We start from the raw sequence: 15476 nt of genomic DNA, 5'->3' as shown, positions 1-15476 counted from the left end.
CTATTATTATTATTATTATTACTATTATTATTATTATTATTACTATTATTATTATTATTATTATTACTATTATTATTATTATTACTATTATTATTATTATTATTGTCATTATTATTATTATTATCATTATTACTTATTATTATTATTATTATTATTATTATTATTATTAATTATTGTTATTATTTATTATTACTATTATTCGTTATTATTATTTACTGTTATTACTATTTATTATTATTATTATTACTTTCTATTATTATTACTACTTACTATTATTATTATTATTTATTATTATCATTGTTGTTATTATTATTATTATTGGTTATTAGTTGTTAATTATCAATTATTAATTTGTTACTATCAATTACTATTATTTATTATCCATTATTAATAAGCAAAATATTATTTATTTTTGTTAGTGTTACTATTGTTACTACTATTAGTATTGTTATCATTATCTATTATTTGTTAGTTGGTTAGTTATTTATTATTACTATTATTGATTAATTAATCGCTTATTATTTCTACTATTATTGTTGTTATCATCAGGTATTAATTATTATGTTTTGGACTCACTTTTGGCACCATACTATTTGGTCCTAACGGAGGATACATGAAGAGGTCTTTTTTAGTGTATGGCTTTCAATATGATTGTCAGGATTTGTTTTCGTTTTTTTTTCTATTTCAGCTTTTCTGAATAAACGTCTCAAATGCAGCAATGTTATGACTGAATTTGTTTCAATTTGTATTCTGTTTCTCTGAGTATTTTTAATTTTCCATTTTTTTAATCACTTTCCGGTTTTTTCCCACTGATTTAAATTCCACTATGTCATTGCTATAACAATATTATGATAGTATTTGTAACCAGCTTGTAAATTCTCGTTCTTTCGCCCATAAACATTTCTCAATTTCTCCGTGATTTTTTCCTGTAATTAAGTCGTAGAATGTTTCTATTACTTTGTTTATGCTTCAGTTACATAGCTTACCATGTAACAAAGTAATTTTTTTTAGGTAAAATCAACCAATAAATCTTTGTTCTGGTGAAAGTGAATCGGAAGGTGAATTTATGGCGGTGAATGGCTTATACATAGTTCAGGGTGAAGCCAATGCTGTGGTAGCATTATTGAAGAAAGCACACCGAAACTGGCCGCATCATCAACAACAGATTTATTTAGGGCATTCACTGCTTGATGAAACTGACCCGTTGTTGAGGAATTTCGCAGATCTGAGGGATGTTTTCAATTCTGTAAGTTTGCATACATTTCTAATTTTGAATCCGACTAAACTGAGTTCCGACTTTGTATATTTCCCAGTTTTAATCGACCAGTAGGAGTTCGTAGTGGGAAATTCTTTCTTTTTTCATTTGTTTTTTTTTTTTCATTATTTTTTTTGTATTCATTGTATTTTTACTTTTGTTGACGAAAGGGCAAAAGGGCAACTCTCTTCAATTTATCATTTTCGTTCGAATATTTTCGGATGTTTAGATGTCTTGTTATTCGCGTGAATGCTGAAGTAAAACGATAAAAATTGATGGACGAATAATAGTTAAATGGAATTTTAGTCACTGTAATGTAATAACTATAATATTAGCAATGCCACTGTAATGTATTTTTCGGTCCTTATCTCTTTTTTCTTTTCTTTTTCTCTTTATTTTTTCTTTACAGATCACTTATCCTTCTTTCTGTTACCTTTCTGTGGGTCACTTGTATCTCATTGCTCAATTACACACCAAAGATGAAAATATCTGCAAAATCGATTTCATGATCTTTTATACGAGTGCTTGTTATCTTCTAAATTTTAAAATTTATAAATGTACTTTTCAGTGTTGCTATTGTAAATATTATAATTAAGGTAAACGATTTACTGGATATGAATCCTGACACATACCTAAGTCCATTTTTGGATGTGATACGTTCTGATCAAACTAATGGTCCAGTAACGGCGCAAGCTTTATCATCCGTTGCTAAATTTCTTAGCTATGGATTAATTGATAGTTCAAGGTTGTTTTTTATTTTTCATCATAATTGGATTCAGTTCTCATAATGTTTTTTTCCAAATTCACATCCTCTAAGACCTTTTCACCGTCGATCATCAGAGATTCTAAATATTGCAGTATCAAAGCATCAAATGCGGTAGAAAATATTGCGGATGCCGTAACACATGCAAAATTTATTGGTAGTGCTGACAGTGGCAGGGATGAAGTCGTTCTGCTAAAAATTCTTCAGGTTATTTGACCTCATCGTTTTCTGCAGAAGAATTTTAGTCTTTTAATGCTCAAATGGCAATGGATGGTTTCTGTATGAGTGGTTGTCATCATAATTGAAAATTTTCAGTTCTCCCACCGAATATAATGATATCAATATGATGGTTTTCATTTTAAATGATGAAAACTAATTATAGTTTGCCATTGCTGCTATCTTGGTTTTTTTTATTTCTGTAGGTGCTGCGTACTCTTTTACTTACACCAGTTGGACGATTACTGTCGAACGAAAGCGTTTGCGAAATGATGCAAAGTTGCTTCCGGATCAGTTTTGAACCTGCTTTGAGTGAACTTTTACGTGGTGTCGCTGAAGCTACCTTATCAGATATGACGCAGCTGTTATTCACAAGGCTATCTACGTTTCAGGAAGATATTCGTCATCCTTACATTCGAAAACTGGTATTAACTTTCGAATTTATATAAGTCTTTTCAGTTTTATCAAATCTTTTGTTTGTTAAATCTGTTAGTTTGCCATGTCTTTTCAGTTTCCTCGATATAAAGTATACTCCTGATATTAGTGTAATGAATAATTTTGAAATCAAAATTGTTCGGTAGCATTTAGAGGTGGTTTGTTTATCTCTTTAAAATCTCTTTAGGACTGTAATTTTATTACAATTTTCAAGAAACATATAATTAAGTTATTTTGTATCTCGATTATTTGTGACAAATCAGCCCGTCTCTATGTGAGAGAAATATTATCTGAGAACTGGAAGGGATTTTAATTTATAGTCATTCAAAGTAAAATAGTTTTTGAATATTTTTTTTTTTGCGGCTATTTCAATAATGAATTCTGATTTTGGTTTCTATTTTTCCAGGTGAAACGTGCTGGTCATTTAGTGGGGAAAAGAAAGAGACGAAAAACTTATTTTAATGATATTGTAAAGAACGAGAAAGGAGAAAAGGATGACACTGAAAACGATATTCCAAAACCTCGACAAGTTAGATGGTTTCATTTAGTCGCTTTTTCATATTTAGAATGTTTGACTGGATATCATTTATATCCACTCATTTTGTGCTTATTTTTGCATAATTTAAACTGCTTGTAACGTTTTTGAAACTTGATATCCTTAATTACCACGTGATCGATTTTAGTCGAAGAAAGAAGATGTGGAGTTGATAAAGGAAGAAAATAGCCAGGAAAGTGGTCACGACGTTGGATCGCCTCAAAATGCTGGTCTGTCAAGTTCGATCGAAATGGTACCCCATTTGCACGATAAGGTTGAGAGAAAACACAAAAGTGATAATTCTCAAGCTACTGTTATCGATGAAGCAGAAACAAGTAAATTTCTAAATTATTTTACATAGTCGGAATATCAGTGAAGCGTTCTGGCTCCCTGCACCATTGCATCACCAAGAAGGAATTCTATGGAAATAAAATATCGGCATGAAAGTAATATATCATGCTTAGATGATTGCCCTCAGAATCCTAGAAAAACCAAAGTTTGGACTGATATGATGTATTTTTCTAAAATAGTTTCCATGACTCTTTTCAGCTCCTCCAACACTTATTTTTTAATCACTCATTTTTTAGTAATTTTGCACTTTGTCATTTAGAGCGATGTTTTTGGATGTGGAATTATCAAAATTGAAATTTAGTGACTCCATTATTTTTTGAAAATCTTCCCCAAAACGGAAGTATTTGGGTATAAAGTTGTATCTTATTTTTTTATTTTACAGCTAGTGTTGCCGCTCATCAGCATTTGATGGAGAAGTCCGAATCCGTTGAGTGTTATGGCGTTGCTGTTGTTAGTGGGTTATCTAAAGAATCTTTCGAGGCAGTAAAACTTGATTCAGATGATGGTGCTGTGCCAGACAGTGATGATGTTAGTTATAGATTGTTTTTCGAAATGCTACTGTTTTCTAATGTTTCAGTTACATATTGATATTGAAGATCATTGGTAAATTTTCATTCAACTCATCTACAAAATATTTTAAGTCACCGACTTAACAGTTCTGAAATTTGCAGAGCTCTGCATCACCTGAGGAAGATAATAACGAGAAGGGAAGAGTGGCCAGAAAGAGGATAAAAAGTCCTGAAGAGATGGTGAAACCAATATCCGATTTTGAAAAGGTAATTGTACACTATTTTTTTTTTGCTGAATTTTATAAGCACGATGTGAATCTGAGCATAAGACCAAGATTATTTAATTTCAGGGAAATTCTGTAGTAAATGATGAAAAACCAGTACCGTCCACAGAGATAGTTGCTTCAAGCCCAACCACTCACATACCATACGGTATACCATGTGTTCGTGAACTACTCAGGTTAGTAAATAGAGGATCACTGATTATTAGTTCTGATTGTAAAAGTTCTAGTTGCAAAAGCCGGAGATGTATTTCTTGATAAACCAAGTTCTCAGGATAAAAATTAGCTCAGAGAATGGTGAGTCGCAATCTAGCAAAGTGAACTGAGGAAAGGTTACAGTGAGTCATCTGAACATATATCAGAGAGGTGTTTATGTGGTCACGGAATCCTCAGTTTTGGTATACCTTTTTGGCTGCTTGTTTATTTTACAAATTTATTATTTGTCGGTTAAACAAGGAATCGTAATTTTAAGTGCGAACATTGCTAAAAATTCGAGTTTCTTTATAGGTTTTTAATCGCTCTAACTAATCCACTGGATCGTGCTAATACGGAATCAATGATTTTGATGGCGTTAAATTTGCTCACTGTTGCATTGGAAGCTGGTGCCGATCATATTCGTAGTTTCTCATTGCTAATGCCACTTGTGAAAGATGAACTTTGTCGTGCGCTATTACAAGTATTACTTAACATCTTCATATTTGGATAATTTCAATCATATCATAATTGTTTAAAGTATAGCTGATTGTTAACCATTGTGTCATAAGTTTTTCAGAACCACCTACAGATTTTATATAATGAATTAAAAAATTAATGCTGTAGTTTGGAACCGTCTGATTCGTTTTTAGCTTTTGGATACCGAGAAATTACCCATATTCGCTGCGACGAATCGTGTCTGCTTCCTCTTGTTTGAGAGTCTTCGTTCAGATTTGAAATTCCAACTTGAAATGTATTTCCTAAAGTTACAATCAATCATTACCAGTGAGCAGGTCTTATATTTTTCCGAATTTGTATTATTCCGATCATTTTGATGTTTTTCATGTCGTTTATGCTTCAATAAATTGGCATGTAAGGAAATTGATATGCTTCAGTTCGATAATTTAATTTATACCAATTACATTTTTCGATATATAATTTAATTTATACCAATCACATTTTCCGATATTTCAGACTCGTATTAGTTATGAGCAGAAAGAAATGGCACTGGAAAGCATTGTGCAGTTGTGGCGTATAGCGGGACTGGTTACGGAAATTTATTTGAATTATGATTGTGATTTGTACTGTTCAAATCTTTTTGAAGATCTTACTAAGGTATATATTTGCCTTCTGAAATTTATCTCTTGAATTCATTCTTTTTATGTACAGCGCTGGATATCATTTTGCTACTTTAAGCTTCTTCTTGAAAATGCGTTTCCTGTTCTCGGTCTACGTTCTGTCAATCTATTATCGTTGGATGGTTTGCTTACTGTAATTGATACGATTGACAATAACTGTGTATACAGGCAAGCTGGTGGTGTTCATCATAAAACCATTGTTCCAACGTAAGTTCACTTCGTTGTACAAATTAGGAAATTATTGGCTTTGCTTTGTATAGAGTATTGTTTTTGAATCGTTTTGTTTTGTTACCAGATTTTTCTGAACTACTATAGAATTTTAGTTCTGTACCGGCGCAATTGCACTTACCAGTTATTAGTGGATATGCATTTGGGCGGCAGAGTGCGATCGATGGAACTTTATGTAGGTTGTTAAAGTAAAAAAATGATGTGCGCATATCAAAGGATTGTTGAAGTCGAAATTTTCCTAACAAATTCTATACTTTTGATTTAGAAATCAGATATCAGGTGTGTCATGAACGTCTTTGAAGTTATCCAAGTTGAACGAGTTCATAAACGCCTTTAAAGTTACACACATTGATCCAGTCGTGACAAATTTTAGATTGGAAAGGTGATTTTGGTTCACTTTAGTACTGATAGCGAAGATTAGAATTGAGCTAGTCAGTATAGCTGAAATTTCACTGTGAAAACTTTCATTTTTTAAATGTCTTTTTTTTACTCTTTGAGAAACCCTTCACAATATTGCAATTTTTTGAAGCAATTGCTACGGCGGAAAAAACGGCACTTTTTGAAACGTTTTTACCTTCTACGGCATTACGCGCAAATCGGATGGCTCCGTCGTCTTCTCTTCCATCAATTATAGAAGTTATTGAAAGGAAAAAGAAAAAACGAATTATTACAGAAGCGACGGAACTTTTCAACCAAGATCCAAAGAAAGGTTCTCGATGTAATGAAAAAATTAATTATAAAATGGCAGTTTGAAGTCAAGCGGCCCGAAAAGTATGTAAATAATAATTTTTGCAGGAATTGAGTTCCTTAAAGAGAAGAAGTTTTTTAAATCACCGCTGGATCCTGTAGATGTCGTGACGTGGTTGAAAGCTAACCCGCGCCTCGACAAAAAGCGGATTGCCGACTACATCTGCAAGTTTGTTGTATTTCAAAGCTTCTAATACAGTTATCATCTTTTATTTGTTATGACTCAAAATTCAAATACTTTTTGGCATTCCTATAAATTAGACTATTAAGACAGTTTGCTGATAGTATCACAAACGAATCAGCAGCATTCCTTATTGAAATTTCTATTAGATTACTGAATGTTATCGAGAATAATGAAGGAGAACGATTACATGGAGGGAAGAAAATCAAAATATGATATTTAGTGGGTTTTTTTTTCTAACGAATAGGTGCGAAACTTCTTAAACTTATTAAGCTTATTACTTACTACTGTATGCATAAATTGCAGCCGGAAAAATGCCGCTGTGTTGGATGCGTTTGTTCGGTCATTCCCATTTGAAAATACCCGTCTGGATGACGCTTTGCGTATGTTTCTGGAAACATTTAGATTACCCGGGGAAGCCGCAGAAATCTCGATGGTAATGCAGCATTTTGCAGGTGAGTACAGTAATATTGTACTAGATGTTTATCAAAATCACAAATGCATGTTAAAATTTGAACGACTTATCTGTCATTATTCTCGAACAATATATTTCTTCGTCCTGATAGGATATTTTTAATTCTGAACAACTCTAAACAAATTTTTCGCCAAATAAATGTTTGGTTCGGTAAAATTCTAGAAGCAGTGAAGGTTGAGACTCATTACTTACTGAGTGATTGGTAATTATTATGTGAACGCAAAGTTTTATAAAACTAATTTGAATTTTTATTTTTCTAACAAAGGGGGAGGTAATTCTTGAAAATCGTTGAAAATTAAGATCTTTAATGGTACTGAAATTATTTTTGTAAGACTGTCATTTGTCCAGTGTCTTACTGTTCCACTAAAACTTTTAGTCGGCGTAGGACTTCATCGCTAAAACTGTTAGCCATTAATATTATCTTTTATCTTTCGTTTACCACTACTTCTGTCTTCACTTTTTTTTTTGAATCTTTAGATCACTGGTATATCACAAATGGTGAGCCTTTTAACCACGTTGATGCAGCGTTCACCTTAGCTTATGCTGTCATTATGCTCAATACTGATCAACACAATCCGCAGGTGTTTTTCATATCTCATTTGCATTAGAACTGATTTAAAAAAAGACGGGTGGATTTGATTTTCGGTGTAATTAGTGTTTGAAATCATCCACTTTAATTAACTATTGTAATTCCATTGCAAAGTTTTACGAAAACACCTCTTAATCTGCATATATGGTGCAATATGATCCCAGGTGCGAAGAAATCAACGACCGATGCAAGCGGAATGTTTCAAGCGGAATTTATCAGGTACCAACGGTGGCCAAGATTTCGATCCTGCAATGTTGGATGAAATGTACAATGCTATTAGGTATGTGATGAAAATACTTGAATCAAGTGTTTGAATAGAAAAATGGGTCGGATCTGCTACAAGATATGAAATGTGATTTCATTTTACATTAGTGGGTGATATCCCATGCTGATATATAATGATATCCGATCTTTTCAGAAATGAAGAAATTGTGATGCCTGCTGAGCAAGTTGGAATTGTAAAGGAAAATTATCTGTGGAAGGTAAATTTCTGCATGACAATAAATAAATTTGAATTAAAAGTTTTTACAACTGATACGGTAAATAAAAGGCACTATTATGGGGTGATAAAATGGAAGCGGGATAGTTATTTAAATCACTTATAATGCTTACGGCAGAAGAAAATTAAGTTTGGCGCGTTGGGGTAGTATCGTACTATAGACACTATATTATTAAGGGGTGATGGTAATGATGATGATGGAAAGAAAACAACATTTCGAATTTTTATCTTTCTAAGAATGTTAAACTATCAAGTTTTTTAGGTTTTATTGCGACGTGGTGAGACGAAAGAAGGTGAATTCATCCATGTACCAGCTGGTTGGAATGACCATGATTTGTTTAGTATCATTTGGGGTCCTGCTTCTGCATCGTTATCGTTCGTATTTGACAAAAGTGGAAGAGACACCATTTTACAGGTATTAAAAATTAATGGTACCGTAATCAATGGAATTTTATCATTCTTATCGTTTAGTCGAGAACAGTTAGGTTCGAGGAAGTTATCCAAATCGGTATTTCAGAAAGTGCTGAATGGATATCGCAAGTGTGCATCCATAGCTGCACATTATGGAATGAGCGATGTTTTCGACAATTTAATTATTCATTTGTGCAAATTTTCTACTTTGATGGCTACAAATGAAGGTAAAATAGTTTGTCAAAAATGTCGCTTGGTTTGGAAATTTTGGTTGACGGACTCGATGAGAAAGAAACGAGAGGATTGAGGATGGGAATTTTGGAAGGTTCATTATACAGTAACACGGGTTTGTTTATTATTGTAATTTGTAGATAATCCGGAGCAGAATTTGGATATCCAACAACAAGGGGTTTTGATTGAAAATTCCAATCAGAGTGCGGAACAGATCGCAATTGCCTTTGGTGAAAATGCAAAAGCACAAATGGCTGCAAGAGCCATGTTCCAGTTGGTTCATGCTCATGGTGACATTCTTCGCGAGGTCATGATGGTTTTGAATTTCCCCAAATATTTGCTGTAACATGAATATTTCTTCAATAATTCATCCTTACTAAATTATAGGGCTGGAAAAATGTGTTGGATAGTATTTTGCGGTTATTTTATGCCCGTTTATTGCCTGCTGCAATAACGGAAGTGGAGGACTTTGTAGATAGTAAAGGATGGGTTTCAATACAGCGAGCACCACCACCGTAAGTCCTGTTATATTAATTATAAATATGGTAAAGTGAATTTAATCAATTTTTGATCCGGCAGCTTATCTCTTGTTTTCTTTTGTTTTTTATGAATTTTTACAGAAAGTTATCAGCAAACCGGAACGATTCTAGTTTGCTTAGCTGGCTTGGACTTGGCTCAAACTATGACAGCAGGGAATCTGTGCCAACTGCCGATCAGCAACAGTTTATCAAAGTAAGTATTTTAGTTTTTTTTCTCTTTTTCCTCTTTTCAAATTTCGGACGATTAGCTTCCCACTCCTGAACTATAAAATTAACGGTCAAATTGGGAAATTTTCAAACAGAAAGCTGTGTATTATGCAGATAGCTCAAGAAGTGATCGCTGAATGTCATCCGGAACAGCTCATCGTTGATGGCAAATATCTCACTTCATCCGCGCTTTCTGAACTCATTGGTACAATCATTCAAGCATCTACAAATGTTGCTCACACTGAAATGGATAAAGGTGAACCTGTGGCAAGAAAGTTGAAAGAACAAGTTAGTATTTTGAATGAAGGGTTTTTGGGTTTCTCAACTTTTGTTCCGTATTTCTTAGTTTTAATCACATTTCTGAGAACTTTGTAAGCGGGAGCCGTTATAGTTTGTCCAGTTTATCCCTTCTATCCGAAATATTCTTTTTTACCTACGCATCTTCTATCTTTCAACTTCGTTTCACTACTTTCCTCTATCCAGTTTTGTCTCTGTGCGTGTTACTACCAGAACATTCTTTTAAGGAAGAAGATGCACTTGTACTTTACCTGGAATTGATGGTTAGCATAGCATTGGAAAACAAAGACCGCCTTTCTCTAATATGGACACCAATCAAGCAGCATTTGCAATGGTTTATGAGTGATTTTGGTCGGAATCCATTGATTGTAGAGAGGGCTGTTGTTGGTTTGTTAAGGATTGCGAACAGGAATTTGTATCATCTTAAAGACGATATCGCTGATGAAGTGCTTCAATCTTTAGGAATTCTGTTGGTTTGTCTTTTTGGCTTATTCTGGAAATTACGCAGCTAATCCAAGTTATCAACCTAATGTTGAAAGTCAATTAATAGTAATTTACGTGTTAGTAGTGATTTTTAATTAGTAGTATTTTCTGTTTCAGAAGTTACCACCTCCAGCTATGTTCATGTTTTCTCGACAAATTGCGTATGGCTTACATGAATTGCTGCGCACAAATGCCGCAAATGTACACCGGCGCGAACATTGGGCAATTCTTTTTGGAATAATGGAAGCTGTGGGGGCGGGTGTCTATCCGGAGGATTTCAATACGCAGCTTAATGATGTAAGTTATTAGTCATGCGTTTTTTTTGTCGAGATTTTCAGCTGTTTTATTTACATTAATTTACCGAGGATATGAACTATTACTGATTGATGCGTTTAGAGCATCTTTTCCGTACCGCTGCCATTCGTAATAACGCAAATTGGGACGGGTTTGATGTATCACCTCTCATGTAAATTAGAGTGAAGGACTAATAAATTTTTGTGAATTTCTAAAGTCCTTTAGGAATTCCAGCCTGGTTTATCTCAAAAAAAATCGAAAATCGTGAATCGACAAGTGCATAGTGATACGGAACCAAGTTTAAACCGTTCGCGAGTTGATAACACAAGTGAAACAATCTATGTTGACCGAGGTTACACATCTGATGTTGTTCCAGGTGTAAATCATGCTTTCTTTAGCTTTTGCTTAATATTCACAATTTTGATTTCAATTGTTTATCATTAGTTTTGCTTATGAATTAGAGAGCGGAAATATTTTTGCAAAATATATTGGATGGTGTTTTGCAGGATCAGTGTCATCTATTTCGAGTCTTTCGGAACATATTGATAGTGCAGCTTCTTTATTGAACGAGGCAAGCACTGAATGGATACATGTTGATCACAGAGATGGTTTGTTTTAATTATAAGTTAATATTTGCTTTTTGATTGTATGTTGTCAATACTTTTATGTGCAGTCTCTTTGGAAGAAAAAATATGATGGAGAAAGGAACAAAGAGAATTGTCATTTTCCATCACGATGATTAATATATGAAGCGTGATCTGTTGCTCTTAATTAACCGTTGTTTTATTGCCATGGAAGGAAAATCAGTTAACAGTTTTTATCCATCTTTGCTTCTTTTTCCTTATCTTTGTCCAGAGATCGATACTTCGTTTTATTAGATAATTAAGTATGGATACGTTTTTCGGTTCAGCATGGGTTTGTAGAGATTTCGTAGTTTCAGTAGCACTTGCTGCGCAGCAGCAGCAGTTCCAGCTTAAACCGACTGGAAAGCAGCATCTATATTCGAGTGTTTTCGATCGCGGTACTGTTGTGTTGCGCACTAATCTCATCAGGTTACCTTTCAGAATTTTGCATTATTACAGTAACTTTGCAAAACGAATATTTCAACTGCTAACCTTGCAGTGTTTTGATAAATTTGGTAAATAAATTATTTTATTTCAGACACGATCCTTTAGCGTTCCTAAAAGTGGGAGAAACGCTAACATTTCTGGCACGTGATGCAGCTCATATCACTCCTGAGAACTTTGATTCCTGTATAGAATGCTTGAGATCATGTACTGAAGCTAGTCTGGATGGTGGGAGGTATAGTATGTTTCATTTCTAGTTTTGTCATGTGTAATTTGGTTGGTAAAGTTACGCGGTTTTTTGTTTGATTGAGATCATTTTATAATCGAATGTTTCAAGAAAATTTTCAAATGCTGCAGATATGCTGCTGGTCCGCTCAGTGGTGATGCTCAAAGTCAGTTGCGAAGTGTTTTAAAGGATAGCAAATCAAAGAATAGTGTCAAACAAGGTCATTGGTTTGTTAAATACTGTAGGAACGATTTATATTGTTGCGGACGAATGACTTACTTTGATGGAAATTTAGCAATTCTTCATTTAGCTTATACATGAAAACTTGAAAATTCGAACTTACATTGCAGAAAGAGGCAACCATAGACACATGCTTCTGAAAACGGAAAGTAATCATGAAGAAGAAGGAATGTCATCTCAAGCTGAACCACAGAAACTATCAGCAAGCTACCAGCAGGTTATAATTTTCAATTTTGCTTTAGATAATTTTAAATGCTAATAAAAACTTGATCCACCTAATTTCTCTCATTCTTTCCGTTTTTTTCAACTGCAAAATTCATTCATAAATGATGTGACTTTCCTTTTCAAATATAAAATGAGTATTATAAGTTACTCTTTTTAACCTTTTTATAACATTCAATGGTTGTATTGCATTCTTTTTTGCAGGTTGCCTTCCAGATGCTTGACTTGTGTCATACGTTACATGTCAAAGGTGCTGCAATATATCGCAGTTGGGCTTATGGCGGAGCTGAAGTGAATCATTTTCACCTTTTTTTTTTTTATGTAGTTGATATCAGTTCATTGTTTTTGACTATTAAATATTTTAATTATATGAACTGAACAAAATGTTTAGTTGATACATTTGTATTTTAGATTGATGCGAGTTTACCAGCTCTATGGAACCATTGTTGGCGACCTCTTTTACAGTGTATAGCTCGTCTTTGTTGTGATTGTAGGCGACAAGTACGAACACAAGCGCTTAATTTCCTTGTAGTAAGTTTCTGATATTTTAACGATCTACTAATTTTGAATAAGAATTTGTCTTCAAATTTTTACAGCGTGCCTTCCTCATACCGGAAATGCAAGCGATGGAAGGCAGACAGTGGGAAGAGTGCTTTGGCGAGGTACTTTTCCCTCTGCTACAAAAACTGCTCGAAAATTTATCACCAATGGATCCGATTGGAATGGAGGAGACACGAGTACGAGTTATGCAGCTCATTTCGAAAATTCTACTCAATCATTTAACGTTAGTTCAAATTATTTTATTTCGAGTTCTAAGTAAAATTTGACACACCATTTCGGATTTGAAAACTGTAACGGCAAGGAACGTCCTTGTAAAAGGTCAATCAGAATCTTCTTCAGTAATCTGATTCGAAGTCAAGGTGAAGTTAAAGTTGCAAATTACATAAAATTATTTTAATCTTTTCATCTTTTGAAAATTTGTCAACGCGTAAGTTTTTTCAGTATCTTCAGGTCATTATTATTGTCATGATAAGGCTGTTAAATATTTTTGTTTATTGCCAAACAAACGTTCGAAAGTTTTTTTTAGCCCTTTGAGTTTGTTGGCATCATTCCGATCCCTGTGGTTACGTTTGCTGGATTATATGGATCAGTATCTTCATGCGGATCGCAGTGATCTTTTATCAGAAGCAATTCCAGAATCATTAAAGAATATGATTCTCGTCATGGATAATACTGAAATGTTCTGCACCATACCCGATTTATACGATATGACTGTTACACGCATTGGTGCATTCTTGCCGGAGCTGCTTGCCGAAGTGATGCCTGGTCCGCCAAGAAGGTACTTTTTGTAGTTCAAATTTACATTCAGAAGTTACTTAAATTCTGATCGTGCTTTATAAACTTTTAAATAGTTTTTTTTATCTTTATATTTTGATTTTCAAATTTCTAAAATAATTTCTGAAAAAATAAATTTTTAAATAATTTTAAATAAAATTTTACAAAAGAGTTATTGCACAATTTCTAGACCGCATTTACCTGATGTGAAGTTACAAGAGACGCCAGAGTCACTTCTTCAAGGCGAGAACCCTGAGATTACTAAACCTGGCTCTAGAGAGGCTGTGTCGATACTTCCTCAGCAGTTCAACATTGATAGACAAGTACTAATTGCTCCACCAATCGACTTAACTACGCAGTTACAATCTCCAAACCCTGGTCATTTGCAACCTGAAGATATCGCTTATAACGGCGGGACTTCGAAGTGTGCCGATTTATCAGAAGTTGCAGTGGAGATTCCAATTCCAGAACTGGTAGGAACAATTTACTTTCTTGGTTTACAGCAATATTGCGAAAGTTTAATGTAGCACCTATGCGTTATCTTTGATGTGCTGTTTGATGTGTTGTTTGGGAACCACTGAAATAATAGTTTTATTTTTATTTTCAAATTTCATTTAATTTTTTCTACAGATGCAGACATTTGCATCTTCTGCTAGTCATTGTAGATTACTTACAGGAAGAAGTAATCGTTCATTCTGGCAGTACTTCTCCGCCTTCCCAGTCGTATTTTGTTACGGCTGAAGCAAATGCTCAACCCTCGATACTGTTTTCAAATGGAGAATCTGATGTCTGCGGTCGAGATGGAATAACATGTGATGAGCAACTGTCAAATCAGCAATTTTCATATGCCCAAACTGCACAAATATATAATACCGATTATTCTTGCGATGCTGAGAGATTGAAGGACGTGAATGATGAAACGCAGTTTGCTACTGCATCAGTGGAAGGATTTCGGGTCTGTTTTGCTCTTATGAGATATGCTTTCAGTGCAAACTGTGTTATTACAATTAGGAAAAATTACTTGAGATGCTAAAGGATTGAGACTTGAACTTGAAATAACACTTGAATTTATTCTAAAATTTTTGTGTAAACCCTGCTTTTTTCGTCCATGTTTATTTTCACTGCTAAAATATGCCGTCCATTCAGATAGTACCACCTCGTTTATTGTATGCTCAACAGCAGTTAGAACAGCTCCCATTTATTGGCTCACAATCGTCACAAATCTCGTGGCAGGCTCCTTCGGTCTCGACACCAATGATGATTGTTGATGGACCTTTGGTTCCATCACCAAATAGTGCATTTTCACCTCCAGTGTCTTCATCTTTGCGATCTGTCGTTGAAGCATCTTCACGATTTTCAGAGGTATAAAAGCTGTCACGTTACTCGTACTTTTTATGGCAGTCGTTTGGTGTGTGTGTGTGTGTGTGTGTTGTATGTGTGTGTGTGTGTGTGTGTGTGTGTGTGTGTGTGTGTGTCTGTGATAGAAGAGAGGAACGAAGGCGCTAGTTTGGCTATTNTGCGACACATCT

At 34.2% G+C, this 15476-nt stretch overlaps 1 protein-coding gene across 1 annotated transcript in view; it reads left to right on the top strand.

The window, feature by feature from the left end:
• Positions 1 to 15315, top strand: part of LOAG_07242 (Sec7 domain-containing protein) — a gene marked incomplete at its 3' end in the record, with an annotated part of 16886 nt that extends 1571 nt beyond the window's left edge. The window contains exons 2-42 of the mRNA XM_020447377.1: positions 1012 to 1246; positions 1852 to 2000; positions 2114 to 2225; positions 2441 to 2659; positions 3076 to 3198; positions 3353 to 3539; positions 3938 to 4083; positions 4227 to 4331; positions 4415 to 4524; positions 4853 to 5021; positions 5191 to 5331; positions 5513 to 5653; positions 5735 to 5883; positions 6000 to 6079; positions 6434 to 6613; positions 6700 to 6820; positions 7139 to 7287; positions 7785 to 7888; positions 8061 to 8176; positions 8315 to 8378; positions 8658 to 8810; positions 8913 to 9033; positions 9178 to 9344; positions 9425 to 9552; positions 9658 to 9769; positions 9898 to 10071; positions 10308 to 10553; positions 10681 to 10860; positions 11092 to 11233; positions 11364 to 11465; positions 11798 to 11909; positions 12019 to 12159; positions 12282 to 12370; positions 12501 to 12607; positions 12817 to 12903; positions 13024 to 13143; positions 13209 to 13396; positions 13700 to 13951; positions 14138 to 14420; positions 14624 to 14902; positions 15094 to 15315. Coding sequence (XP_020302385.1) covers positions 1067 to 1246; positions 1852 to 2000; positions 2114 to 2225; positions 2441 to 2659; positions 3076 to 3198; positions 3353 to 3539; positions 3938 to 4083; positions 4227 to 4331; positions 4415 to 4524; positions 4853 to 5021; positions 5191 to 5331; positions 5513 to 5653; positions 5735 to 5883; positions 6000 to 6079; positions 6434 to 6613; positions 6700 to 6820; positions 7139 to 7287; positions 7785 to 7888; positions 8061 to 8176; positions 8315 to 8378; positions 8658 to 8810; positions 8913 to 9033; positions 9178 to 9344; positions 9425 to 9552; positions 9658 to 9769; positions 9898 to 10071; positions 10308 to 10553; positions 10681 to 10860; positions 11092 to 11233; positions 11364 to 11465; positions 11798 to 11909; positions 12019 to 12159; positions 12282 to 12370; positions 12501 to 12607; positions 12817 to 12903; positions 13024 to 13143; positions 13209 to 13396; positions 13700 to 13951; positions 14138 to 14420; positions 14624 to 14902; positions 15094 to 15315 — 6150 coding nt within the window. The 5' untranslated portion in view covers positions 1012 to 1066. The remainder of the gene's footprint in view (positions 1 to 1011; positions 1247 to 1851; positions 2001 to 2113; positions 2226 to 2440; positions 2660 to 3075; positions 3199 to 3352; positions 3540 to 3937; positions 4084 to 4226; positions 4332 to 4414; positions 4525 to 4852; positions 5022 to 5190; positions 5332 to 5512; positions 5654 to 5734; positions 5884 to 5999; positions 6080 to 6433; positions 6614 to 6699; positions 6821 to 7138; positions 7288 to 7784; positions 7889 to 8060; positions 8177 to 8314; positions 8379 to 8657; positions 8811 to 8912; positions 9034 to 9177; positions 9345 to 9424; positions 9553 to 9657; positions 9770 to 9897; positions 10072 to 10307; positions 10554 to 10680; positions 10861 to 11091; positions 11234 to 11363; positions 11466 to 11797; positions 11910 to 12018; positions 12160 to 12281; positions 12371 to 12500; positions 12608 to 12816; positions 12904 to 13023; positions 13144 to 13208; positions 13397 to 13699; positions 13952 to 14137; positions 14421 to 14623; positions 14903 to 15093) is intronic.
• Between the last annotated feature and the right edge of the window lie 161 nt (positions 15316 to 15476).

Source organism: Loa loa (genome assembly GCF_000183805.2).
Source record: "Loa loa unplaced genomic scaffold supercont3.482, whole genome shotgun sequence".
NCBI classification, from domain to species: domain Eukaryota; kingdom Metazoa; phylum Nematoda; class Chromadorea; order Rhabditida; family Onchocercidae; genus Loa; species Loa loa.
Note: the sequence above shows the minus strand (reverse complement) of the source record. Positions and strands in the feature narration are given on the sequence as shown.